The sequence below is a fragment of the Aphelocoma coerulescens genome (assembly GCF_041296385.1).
Source record: "Aphelocoma coerulescens isolate FSJ_1873_10779 chromosome Z unlocalized genomic scaffold, UR_Acoe_1.0 ChrZ, whole genome shotgun sequence".
NCBI lineage: Eukaryota > Metazoa > Chordata > Aves > Passeriformes > Corvidae > Aphelocoma > Aphelocoma coerulescens.
Window position 1 is genome coordinate 51,085,312 of NW_027184085.1, and position 12,457 is coordinate 51,097,768.

The 12,457-nt window shown below is 40.7% G+C and overlaps 1 protein-coding gene across 6 annotated transcripts in view; it reads right to left on the reverse strand.

The window, feature by feature from the left end:
- The window catches only part of LOC138103106 (ELAV-like protein 2), a 94,790-nt gene that overhangs the window by 9,241 nt on the left and 73,092 nt on the right, over window positions 1-12,457 (reverse strand). For all 6 annotated transcript variants that reach the window (XM_069001129.1, XM_069001128.1, XM_069001127.1 and 3 more), the window contains one exon: window positions 2,042-2,195. In XM_069001129.1, the coding sequence (XP_068857230.1) occupies window positions 2,042-2,195 (154 nt within the window). The remainder of the gene's footprint in view (window positions 1-2,041; window positions 2,196-12,457) is intronic.

Genomic DNA, 12,457 nt, shown 5'->3' on the forward strand with positions numbered 1-12,457 from the left:
CTCTCTTTGGAGGAAATATGCTGAGAGGATGATGATGTGCACATACTATATTGCGATAATGAGAATAATGCCCATGTTTAAGCAGTCAGTGGCTACCTCTAAGTAAAAGATGTGGTTTCAGTATATCACCATACATCACTAGGCATTACTTTTGAAGGAAACTTTTCTTGGCATAGAAAAGTCAAAGGCAACATGCAAGGGAATCTGAAAGTGTTTATGCAAGGTCTTAGGAACATCACACATCAAAAATCCGAAGTGTCTTAGAATAAACACATTGAGCTGTGGATACTTGAACCAATTAACATTAAAGTTACTAACAGCCAACATTACTTGGATCAATGTTTTCTTGGTAGTATTTCTAGTGCCATTTAGAGCCCCTTTACATTTTGGTTCATTAATAACCAGATGAGTTAGACACCTGTCCTCAACTGAGAAAGACATTAATGACAAGAAATGTATTCTGTTCATAAACAATGATGATTTAAACCATTGAAGTGACAATGAAGAGGCCTAAGAAAGCTTTAAAGAGGCAAATGTCACCAGCTTCAACTTTGCATTTTTTATCTGTCAGTTTGTGTCACAACCTTATTATTTATACCATTGTGAGCCTATGTCTTCCAAATTACTAAGAAGAAGGAGGCAAGAAAGCTTAAGCCTTAATAACAGTCTATATGCCAGAAAAATACGCTGCAAATAGCAGGATTTATGAACATGAATAGAATTACCATGCATGTTAGACATTCAATCATATTTACGTACTGGTCCATTTGTTAAATACCATCTATTTCTATGTATGGATATATAGGAACCTACTGTGAACAGCTATTTATTGCACAAAGACCAGGAATCTGTCCCACAAATCTGCTACATCTACAGATACCTAAGTCGGTATTTGGTCTTTAGCTTTCCTTTCCAGGCCTCTCTACGCTCTCAAAAATTCACACTATTAAAACACTCTGTAAGTATTAAGTGTCAATATTGAGATTTCTTTTACGTTAGTGGAACTCAAAGGAGTACATACAAGTTCCTCTAAAGGTCAGCCAAGACTCCAACGCGGGCTGGTAGAAACTTTTCAAAGTAAGACAATTTAAAAACTTTATGACCTTCTGCAGTTGAAAGCTGTTTGTTACCCAAGAGGATATGTGACTTTGAAAAGGTACAAGTACAAAATAATAAATAAATCAAACCTAGCTTATTCAGGGAATAATTATGTGAGTAAATTACTTCCTCCGTCCCACCCCTTAGTGTGCCGAAGGGGGAGAACTTGGAGGGCCCTGCTTCTTTGTATGCTGCTTTGTACACTCAATACTCCTGTCATGTACTTGTCTTTTTATTCAATTGCTTATTTCTGGCAGAGACCTCACAGCAGGTGATGCAGAAAATTATAAAGCTCCTCAAGATCAGCCATTTGAGACAGCAAAAAAACACAGGCATTACTGTCTGAGTCTGAAGAGTAACCACAAAGTGTCACTGACAACCACATGATTGAGACACATATTGTAATAATGCAAATAACCTGCTACATCTTAGTACTTTAAGGCACAGGTAATCACCAAACTTATCTACTCCCGAGGAACTCAAAGTTCATGTGTGCACCCAAATTTAATGAGTTAGCCTTGAAAACAGTCTTAACAGCAATTGCCAGTCTGGGGCTTCTGTAATCCTAGCCTCAGAGAGTCAGCTGTGCATAAAATTTTCTTTTTAGAAAAAAAAGTTTAATAGCATTTTGTAAGGCGCTGAGGGACTATTTTCATGCAGCAGCTTGGAAAGGAAGATTATGGCAGCTGTAAATTTATTACAAGTCATCAAACAAGCTTCAAACCTGCACCTTCAGGGTGGAAATGACTCAAGCTGGCTCAGTACACTACACAATCTATTTTTGTCCATACATATTTATGAACAGTTCCAGGAGAAAAATGCATTTTCTGGCCTACATACACCTTTTATACATTATAGAGATAAGACTATTGTACTGAAAGATGAAGTATTTCTTAAAACTGTGAGTCCAAAAATGAGAGGCCATGCAAAACTGCCTACTTACCAGTGACTTGGTCAACCAGAATACGAGAAGTAATAATGCGTCCATATTGGGAAAAGAGCTGTTCCAGTTCTTTCTGGGTCAGTGTTTTTGGAAGTCCACTAACATACAAGTTTGCATCTCTGATAGAAGCTGAACTTGGTCGTGCATAAGAAACCTTAGGAAAAAAAAAAAAGAAAATCCTAGAAAATAAACACTTTAAAACCAGCTGAAATACAACAGTGTTATTTGTTCTGAGACATTAAAATATCTCCAAGAGCAGACAGAACAGTTACTTTGCAAAACCAGTTCAGTGGTTTTGGTTTGTTTTTTTTCGTTTTTGGGTATTTTTTGGGGGGAGCTGGCTTCTGAAAACACAGAAGGAATGCAACTTAGACCACATAGCAGAAGCTGACTACATGAACTCATATATAAAGCTACTTCCAAATAAATGAGAAAAAGCCAGGTACACATTCCAGCAAGCCTTGGTGGAGAAAGTGTTCTCAGTTAGCCGATTGTAAGATTAAAGCGACAAATTTAAGAAGTTCCATGAATGTCCCATGTTCCATGAGTTCTCATTAAAAAGCACTAAAACATACAAGAAATTAAGATTTTAGTGTGATATGTAGGCCAAAGGCACAGAAAGACAGTCTGAGGCACTTAGAGGTTTGCAAGTTTTTTTCAGGTGCTGTGTCTTTTGTACCTGTTGAGCTTGGTACCAGATGACACATAATCACAATCATTGATGAGGTCAAGATAAACTCTGCTACATCACTTTCACATGCCTAAGAACGAATGGCAGAAGTTGGAATCCAACCTGTATTTTGCCTGTTCAGCTGCTTGTTAATTTCTGCAACAGAGGTGTTAAAATCAAATGCCATTTAACAGTGAGCTTCTCAGATCCTTTTGGACAGAAGTTTTTTTACCTGCTGCCTTGAAGTGTCAGTCAAAAATATTTTAAGATTATCAAGTAGATTCTTTGACCTTTAGACACATGCTACAAAACAGCACATTCACTACCTCCTACTGAAGTTTGTACAAGTGGTTTTACCACAAGAATGCTTAGGACAGAATATCTGTGCTTCTCAAATAGGACAAAATACGTTATCTAGGCTTTTCACCCATGCAAAAGTAAAAAGGATCGTCAAGAAGTAGTCCGATTTATCTCCTTTCCCTCCCTCCCCTTCCATGCACTGTTAGCCAATCCTGGGCAACTGGAACTTGATTCTGTCATTCTGTCTTTTGCCTAATTCTTTGATATTTCTTTTCAAACCCTTCCTGTCTCATTTCCATGCAGATCAGCAGACTCTTAAGACTGCTGCAGAAGCAAAACAGAAGAGAGCATGCTGGAGATTAAACAAGCAGTACCCTGAACACTGCTGTGATCCTTCAAGTTCCGCCCAGAGGCTTTGTGCAAGGTACCTTTGTGCTGGCTGAAGAGGACTGACCTCAAAAACTTGTAGCTATCCAACATGGAACCTGGTAAGACACACTGCCTTGTTCTTTTCCACAGGAGAGCCACACAAGAGCTAAAGCCCTGTGTTCAAAGTTACAGGAAAACAGAGAGTAAAGTTTGCCCGCATTCAGCCAAAGAAGCAATGAAGACAATGACAGCTACCCTTTTCTAACCAGGCAGAAAAAACCAATGGCTAAGGAATGAACAATCTTGCTCAACTTGCCCATTTGGCCCTGAGCTTCCTTAAGAAATAAACTTCCATGCCTCACTTGCCAGGATGACTTTAAGGAGACCCAAGGCCAAGGAATGGAGACATATTTCCTATGCCTGGGGAATAGGACTAGTCCCAGTAAAATGATGAATTACCAAACCCAAGCAGTTCTGAATAGCTACTTTAATGTTTGTTTTCCAAAGAAACCCTTCCACTTCTTCCACACCCTCTCAGCCCCCGAATCTACAGGGTAGGTGGGCATAGCAACTAAGTCGACTCATAACTGAACACAATAAACTGTTTCACAGTTTTTAATTCCATCTGGAACTGAGATACATTGAGTAGTGTCCTATCCAATCTTTTTAAGCTGTCAGACAGAAGCTTTTCTTTCCATACGCGTTTGTTCTGGTCCTCTGGAGAAAATGTCCAATTCCTGGAGTGGATGGAAGGATGAAAACCAGTGGCTTATCTTTAAATTTAACAAGAAAGCTATGCAACTGCTGGCCAAACAACGTTTCATGACTGAAAAACCAAACCCCCTGCTGTTAGCTGAAGATTAAGGAGGTACTCTGGACTTTACATTACCTGTGTTTAACTCAAATACCTGTTGTGAGGCTGCTTTCTAAGCACGCACGCTTGCAAGGACTCAGAACAGAGGCTGCAGAGTGTAAGCCTCACAAGATCTTTTCAAACAAAACAAAAATGTCTGTAAAAATAGAAAACGCCGAAGGCCTGCCAAGACCCATAAGCTATACCTTGTGGTGCTACTGTTTTCCCAGTCTTCTAACTATCTAGACTTGGCTCTAGAAGTAGTTCTATAGATGGTGACAGATCAAATAGCTCCACTTTCTAAGCAATCCAACGCAGTAACTGGACTTTACAATGAGTAGCCTGCTCCTAACTGTCGAAATCGTTCTAATTCAACACATTAGATGGAATAAAATAGAGGAAGTACAACATAAGCAGAAATAACAGAGTTGTGATCTGTATGAAAAGACACATAAAACACAAAGAAAAACTTTAAAATAAGTGACCTGTGAGGTAATGCTTAATATCCAAAGCTTTTTGACCCCGCCTCCTGCTGGTCGCTGGCACTGAAGTAGGCTAGAAGCAAGTTAACTCACTCACAAGGTCTGCTGATCTGCGGCTCAAGTTCAACAGTGATGAGAATGAAATGAAAATTCTCCCTTCTTACCCACACATTGCCCTGACCTCTCTGATGATTACAGCAGCCCAGCAGCACAGGCATGGATACCACAGTTCCTACAAACCAAGCTGCTAGAACAGCTTCTAGGTCTGGAAACCATGTTGACGTCCCTGCTTGCCACCTCCAGTGACTGAAGGATCACCTCCGACCCAAATCTAGCAAGCGAAGGTGTCTGGGGACCTGCCTGGATGAACAAGGAACTGAACTCCAACATAAACCCAACATGTAAAGGATGTGAAAACAAGAATAGAAATAGTTTCCAGTCACACATAGATGAGGTTAGAGAAAGTAAAACCCAGCTGGATTTTAAACTGGTGAGAGACCTGAAAGGCAACAAAATGATCTGTCAGCAGAAGGAAGACGAAGGAAAAACAAATTCACTGCTGGACAGGACAGGAAAACTGCTGACTGGGAACACAGAAAAAAAGACAGGACATTTAGTACCAGTCTTTATCAGCAGAACTGACCTCCAGGGATCCCAGGCCCAAGAGCAGTAGAAAAGCCTGAAACAAGGAGCACATACCCTCAGTGGTGGAGGACCACAGTGAGGAATACTTAAAACTGCACGGAGAGAAGTCCATGGGGCCTGAAAGGCTGTGCCCACAAGTGCTGAGGAAGCTGACAGATGCTGCTGAAAGGCAACTCTTGGTTGTCTTTGTGTAGTGGATTGACCTTGACTGGGCACTAGGTGCCCACCAAGCTGTTCAATCAGTCCCTTTCCCAGCAGGACAGGGAAAAGAAATATAAGATTCTAAGTTGAGATAAGGCAGTTTACTAAAGCAATAAAAAAAAAGCAAAAGTTTGCATGCACATAAGAAAATGGAAAAAAATAAATTAATCTCTGCTTCCTATTGGTGAGCAATGCTCAGCCACTTCCCGGGAAGCTGGGCTTCAGCGTGTGGAGCGGCTGCTCTGGAAGGCAAACACTAAAATGACCAATGCCCCTGTTCCTCCTCCTCCCCTCCCTCAGCTTTTCCATCTGAGCTGACATCATATGCCATGGAATATTCCTTTGGTCAGTCTGGGTCAGCTGGCCTGGTTGTGACCCCTCCTTGGACCTTGCCCACCCCCAGCCCCTTGACGGAGGGAGGAATGTTGGAGAGACAGTGCTGATGCTGTGCTGGTGCTGCTGAGCAATAGCCAAAACACTGGTGTGCTATCAACTCCTTTCCAACTATCACTGCAAAGTGCAGCAGCACCATGCGGGCTGTTACAGGGAAATGAGCTCCAGCTCAGCCAGACCCAATACACTTTGAAAGGTCGTGGGGAACAGGGGTTGTTTCTGAGTAGTGGAAGGAAGCAAGTACCATCCACCTTAGTGGCAAGAAACTCTCTTGCCCTCTGGATAGATACAGGTCAGTCAGAAAACTCAGTCCCTGGAAAGGTGATTGAGGAACTAACCATGGAAGTCTCCTTCAGTCACATGAATGACACAGAGGTGACTGAATACAGTCAGCATGGATTTATAAAGACAAAACCATGTCTGACCATCTTAACTAGATCCTTCTAGAATGAAAGGATTGCATTGGTGAACAAGAGAAGAACAGTGGATGTTATTTAAATCATCTGTTCAGACCTGACGCTCTCCTGTATTATCCTCACCAGATGCACATCAAGTATACACTTCTGTGTAGCAGTGCAAGTGGCTGCAGCCACCCTGACCCCTGAAGATCCAACAGACACCAAGCTGTGGTGGTCAGGCACCGAAGCATTATGCCTCACTCCCTGGTTAGGGTGAGAGCCCATAATCCCCCGGCTCTGCATTTTCCATATTTTTATGTGATAGGTTCATGTTTTCCCCTCCTTGTTTTATGTGTAAGTTTGTTAATATTCATTTCCCCTAAGTTAATATATATTAATTCTAGAAAGTTCTGTTGTACTCAACACCCCATTGGTTCCTTCCCTAATTCGTCCTTTGTGTTATTTCCACTGGTTCCCTTGCACTCAACCCTACCTCCTGTCAAGTATCCCATCTGCTGTACCCCTTATCCCCCCTCGCCTTTCCTATCCCCACTATAAAATCCCTGGACACCCTCAGATCTTTGGCTCGTCTTCCCCCCCCATCATTTCACCTGAAATAAACCTTCTGCTTGGAAATTGTATGGAGAGTTCCCTCTCTCTGCTTCTTCGTCTCTGCCTGCGTGCTCTCACACTCTGCTCAAGGGACGGCTCCCTGGGGTGAGGAGAGCCTCCCCTCTGATCCTTTTGTGTGTGCTGCAGTAAATCAGAGGCTGCATGGCTACACCTCTGGGCTTCTCCTCGAGCCAGCATGCGCGAATAGTATTTTTATACTTGTGTATGCTTAAACACATACTAGTTAAGGGGGACAGTGATAAGACTGAAAACTGGCTGAACTACTAGGCTCAATGGGTCACAGTCAGTGGCATGATGTTCAGTTGGAAGCTAGTCCCTGGCCTCCATCGACACTGGATCCAACATCTGCACTAGATGATGGGGTAATGCAACATCTCAAGTGATGATGTAAAGCTTTGAGGAGTGGCTGACAGGCTGGAGGGTTGTGCTGCCATCCTGAGGAACTTCAGCAGACTGGAGAATTGGGCAAGCAGGAAACTCAAAGACGTTCAACAACAAGAAAATCAGAATCCTCCCACTGGAGAGAAAAATCCCATGTACCAGAACATGCTGGGAGCTGACTGGCTGGAAAGCAGCTTGTCAGAGAACTTTGGAGTCCTGATAGACACAAAGTTGATGATAAGCCAAGAAAATGTAGTGACACAGATGGCCGACAGGCACCTAGGCTGAATTAGTAGCTTCACCAACAGGTGAAGGGCAGTGATTCTTCCTATCTAGGCAGCACTGTTAGTCCTCTGCAAGTGTCTTATTTCCAGCACTGGGCTCTCCACTGCAGTAAGGTATTTCCAACCTGACCGAATCCAGTAAGTGGTCGCAGAAGTGATTACGGGACTGGAGCACCTCTGATGCAAGGGAAGGCTGAGAGTTGGCACTGCTCAGTCTGGAGATAAAATCTTAGCCATAAAAATCTGATGAAGGAAACAAAGAAAATGGATCCACACAGTTCTTTGCAATATCAAGTGACAAAACAAGAGTAAATGGGCACAAACTGAAACACAAAAAATTTCATTTGGAAATTTTGTACAGATTTCATTCTACAAGGAAACACATTTTCATGGTAAATAAAGGGTGATCAAGCATTGGAAGAAGTAACTCAGATTGTGGAGCCTAACTCTGAAGGCATTCAAAATCCATGTGGACACAGGCCTAAGCAACCTGCTTATAGTGTACAAGCTCTCAGAGATGCCTTCAACCTCAGACATTCTGTGATTCTCCAGCAACACATAACATATCTTAAGGAAATTTTTAGACATGGACTTCACACAAAGACAGGATGTAAGAGAGGACAGGACAGGGGATTTCCAGTCAGCTTTTTGTATGAAATCAGCAACACAGTCATTTTCTTCCTAGTCATTCCAAGAGGAATTCAAAATAGAGACACTGTCTTTCAAAGGGGAATTCACACTGCTGGACACATGCTACCACATATTAAGAATATAAATTCACACAGAGTCTATCAAAAGAGAAGAAACCTACAAAAACAATTTGCTAACTTACTGCAAGTTTACCTTGTGATACAGAACTGGCATCTGTCAAGATATAAAGCAGTTTCTGCAAAACTCTCTCACTTTCCTCTGGTAAGTGAGTATGAGTTCTTTCATGGTGACAGCTGATCCAGTATTGCCCATGCCCTGGCTGGTAAAAGACATTTCAAATAGTTTGACATAAGAGTCAAGGCCTACACGGAATGCAAATTCAAGAGTGCAGATAAATGAAAGCAATATTCTAAGCAGTATACACTACTCTTACATATCCAGTTTCAGTGTCATTACCTTCAAGTTCTTGAAGCATGTTTACAAGCTATTTTTCATGTCTAAGAACATTATGCTGATCACCGATTACCCTATATGGAAAGCATCCCAGTGACTACTCCCGACACATTGAATTTGGGCACATTAGTAACAGGAATAATATGTATTAAACCAAAACCAGTGGTTCATCACCAACATATGAACACTGTATTTAACCATCTTGCTAAACACCAGAACTACTGGCCAGGCAAGAAATCTGAAAGAAACATGTAACTTCAGAAACCCAATGTAATTTAAGTTGGGTTTTCCTTGGAAAAACATTACTAGTAATCTGTGGCTCCTGCAAGTCAGTACCACTAGAGAAAAACAAGGACACCACAAAATACTACTGGTATAACTAATACCCATGCAAAAGAACCTTGCCTAGATTATGTGCTATACATGGGACATATCCCTCCTCATTTTTGATGTCAAAGTCCAGTTATTTCACTAGTGATACTCATTTAAAGCAGAGACTCTCCAGACTCATCTCCCTAACTATATCCTGTCAGTCTGCTCACTCAGAAATTACTTGCTGATAGTTCTAGATTTAGTCTATTTAAACAGTTTTTACATGGACTGAATTAACAGCCGTACCAAGATTTTATTTTACTTCCACAGCTAATTCAACAGGTGAACATTACAGTTATGCAATGTCAAAACCACTGAACACAAGGCAAGCCAATAAACCGCCTGAAAGCCTGCAGTTTTAAATACTGAATGATGATACACACTGTACAACACTGAACAGCACTACCCTGGAGATACCAATTTAAAAACAGTTTTACTGAAATTTTCCACTGCAGTTACTAGGAAAGACACTTGTTTCTAGAAATGCAAACATTACACCACCAAATGAAACTATTTTCACTGCTTTAATATTTAATTTCCTAACATCAAGATGAACAGATTTACAATTTTCAAGTGAAAACTGTGCAAGTTAGCAGGTTAAACAAAGAAGTTACCAAAAATAATAAAGAGATACAGTCCCCTACAAGTGAGTGTTGCAGTTTCTTACTATCTGCTACTACCTACAAATACCTCAGGTACTGTGCTTTGAGCTCTTTTATCTTATTATTAATAGAGGACAAAGTAATAGCATTCCCTCAAAAAACTTGAGAATTTAATATAATCTATTCCTAAACACCTCTACTTAATGTCTTCACCCAGGTCTTTAAATCTGAAATCTTTAAATGCTAAAATCAGTATTTCAGTAAATATTTAAATTCACGAGCTTCAAATGCAATCTTTCTGCTTAAAACACTACTTGCCCTTCAGAGTAGTGTCCAGTTCTTCTAAAATGCATGTTTCTGTGGAAAAAAAAGCCTCCAACAAAAAACTACCATCCAGTACGTGCAGATGAAAACGGGTTAAACCTACTTACAAAGAAGACAGATTTATACTGAGAAAAGGAATACTTTAGGAACATGTATGCCTCCTTGGCAAGCACAACAGAAACAAGGAGATACTGCTTTTTCTCACAGCAATGTTCTCAGAGGCCATTGTGCCAGGCAAGTGATATTCATTTGCACTTAAATTTGTATGAGATACCATGACTCAAGAATTCTTCTTAATTTGATTTCTAGCAAGAAGATGCTGCATCACACCTCAGAGATGATGTCTCAGCTTGTCACTGGCCAGTGACAGCTTTTTTCCTGAAACAGGAGAGTACATTGCTGTACATTCATCAAGTTTACTTCCTGTCTCCCCTCAAATAAACATTGTTCCACTCCAAAAAAAGCTTCAAGGCCACTTTTCCCAGTACACAAGACTACCTTGTTGAACATTTATATGCTGTGCTGAGTATGGTGGAGGCCTGCAGTAGCACGTTTCTGTGGACAGAGCAAACTGGAATTCCAGACTTCCCTCACTAAAGGCAACCCTGTGGAACTAAAAAAGCTCAACAGAGCTTCACTTACAAGCTTAGATTAAGCTGGTAAATACAACCATATCCCATAAAGGTCCTGCTTTTACAGCCTGCTGTGCAATAGGGAATGCACTGAAAAAAACAGACGCTGAAGCAACAGCCTTTCAGCATTATTATCAAAGAGGTTTCTCTATTTTAGCCCACATCTCAAAGTGTTCCAGCTCTGACAGCTACAACCCATGCCAGAGTCCCAGGCCTCAGTCCCAGGGTCATGGGATCTACATCTGTTGCCACTCAGCTGAGGGAATGAGTGGACCAACATGACAAATTTAGACTTAAGACCAGTCTTCTATATCTGAGAGGACGAAGACCAGAAGTCTTCCTCCGGATATAACCAATTAAAGGACAGCACACTGCTCAGATAGGAAGACCTCATAAAATGCTTCTGCTCATAGCACAGAGGAACACCAGCAAAAGGCTTTTGGAAGACTTATTCTAAAACAACTGACACCCAAAATGCCACTTGGTGAACAGAAACAAATGCATGTAACGTGCTAAGAACAGAAACCAGCTGGAAAGCCTGCTACTGACAGGAACTGAAGCAGAGGTTTTTTCCAGAAGAGCTCAAGATACTGTAACCATTTTAAATCAGGGTCATAAGCTTCTGATAAAAGAAAAACAATAATCAAGTTCACTGACATAAGACACAAGATGCTAATTATGCACTACGATCACAGAACAAGGACCAATACAGAAGAACACTTTAAAACGTGCAGTCAATAACTATCACTGTCTTGCTAAAAATACGAAATACTTAACTTAGAATTTAAGTACAAATAAAATATATGAAAAGAAAGGAGAACAAGTCTCCAAACATTTTCTATTTCATACTTTTCACATTCTTACAGTCTCAAAAGACCTTCCCTCATACTTTACATTCATGATTCTGATCCCCACTCATGTCTAAACAATGAGGGCACAGGAATTTCAGATGCATTAGGAATAAAAAAAAAGCAGTTACCTTTCAAGGAGGACAAGAGTACACAGTATAATATGAAGCCCTCCACATGAATAATACAAACAGGAATAAAATCTTAAAACGCAACAAGTCAATTATCCTCCTGAAGGAAATGAGTAAACCTCAGGTTTGTACCTAAGGAGCTGCTACTACTGAGAGAGTCTCTGGCAAGCACAACACTTGGGTATCTCTTGCAGTATTACACAGGCGTATCTAGAAATGCAGGAAACACATCCATTGCAACTTACAGTTCACTGGAATATCTCACAACCTTTCTAAAAAAACTATTAATTAATGGATTAAAGACAAAAGAGTCAACATATGACAAAAAACTTGAAAGCTGCTATCTTAACAGAGGTCTATTTGCCTGAAGACTGCCATAATTTCAAAAGTAAGCACAACCATATTTTACAATAATAAAGACCCTCTTATAAAGAAAACAGATATTGGTTTTAAAACAAAATAAAATAATTAAAGAAACCCAAACAAACAAACAAAACCCCTCAAAACAATGGACAGATCTCCATGCCTAGCATTTATAGCATTTTGAATCCATGCAGAAAGCCACAACGTTTTTAGAGGACTTTGCATAGCATAGGGAGGGCAGGGTACAAAAATGCAGCATCAATATCAGTAGTAACAAGCAGTTTTTTCTCTGTTTTGTTGACTTTGCTTGTTTGTTTTTAATCGCGTAAGACTTGGCTTTCGAGCAATGGCTGCAGACCTCCACCAGCTCTACACAGTATGTCTGGCCCCTTCTAACATCTCCATTTCTGTGTCAGGAAACCCCTATGCAG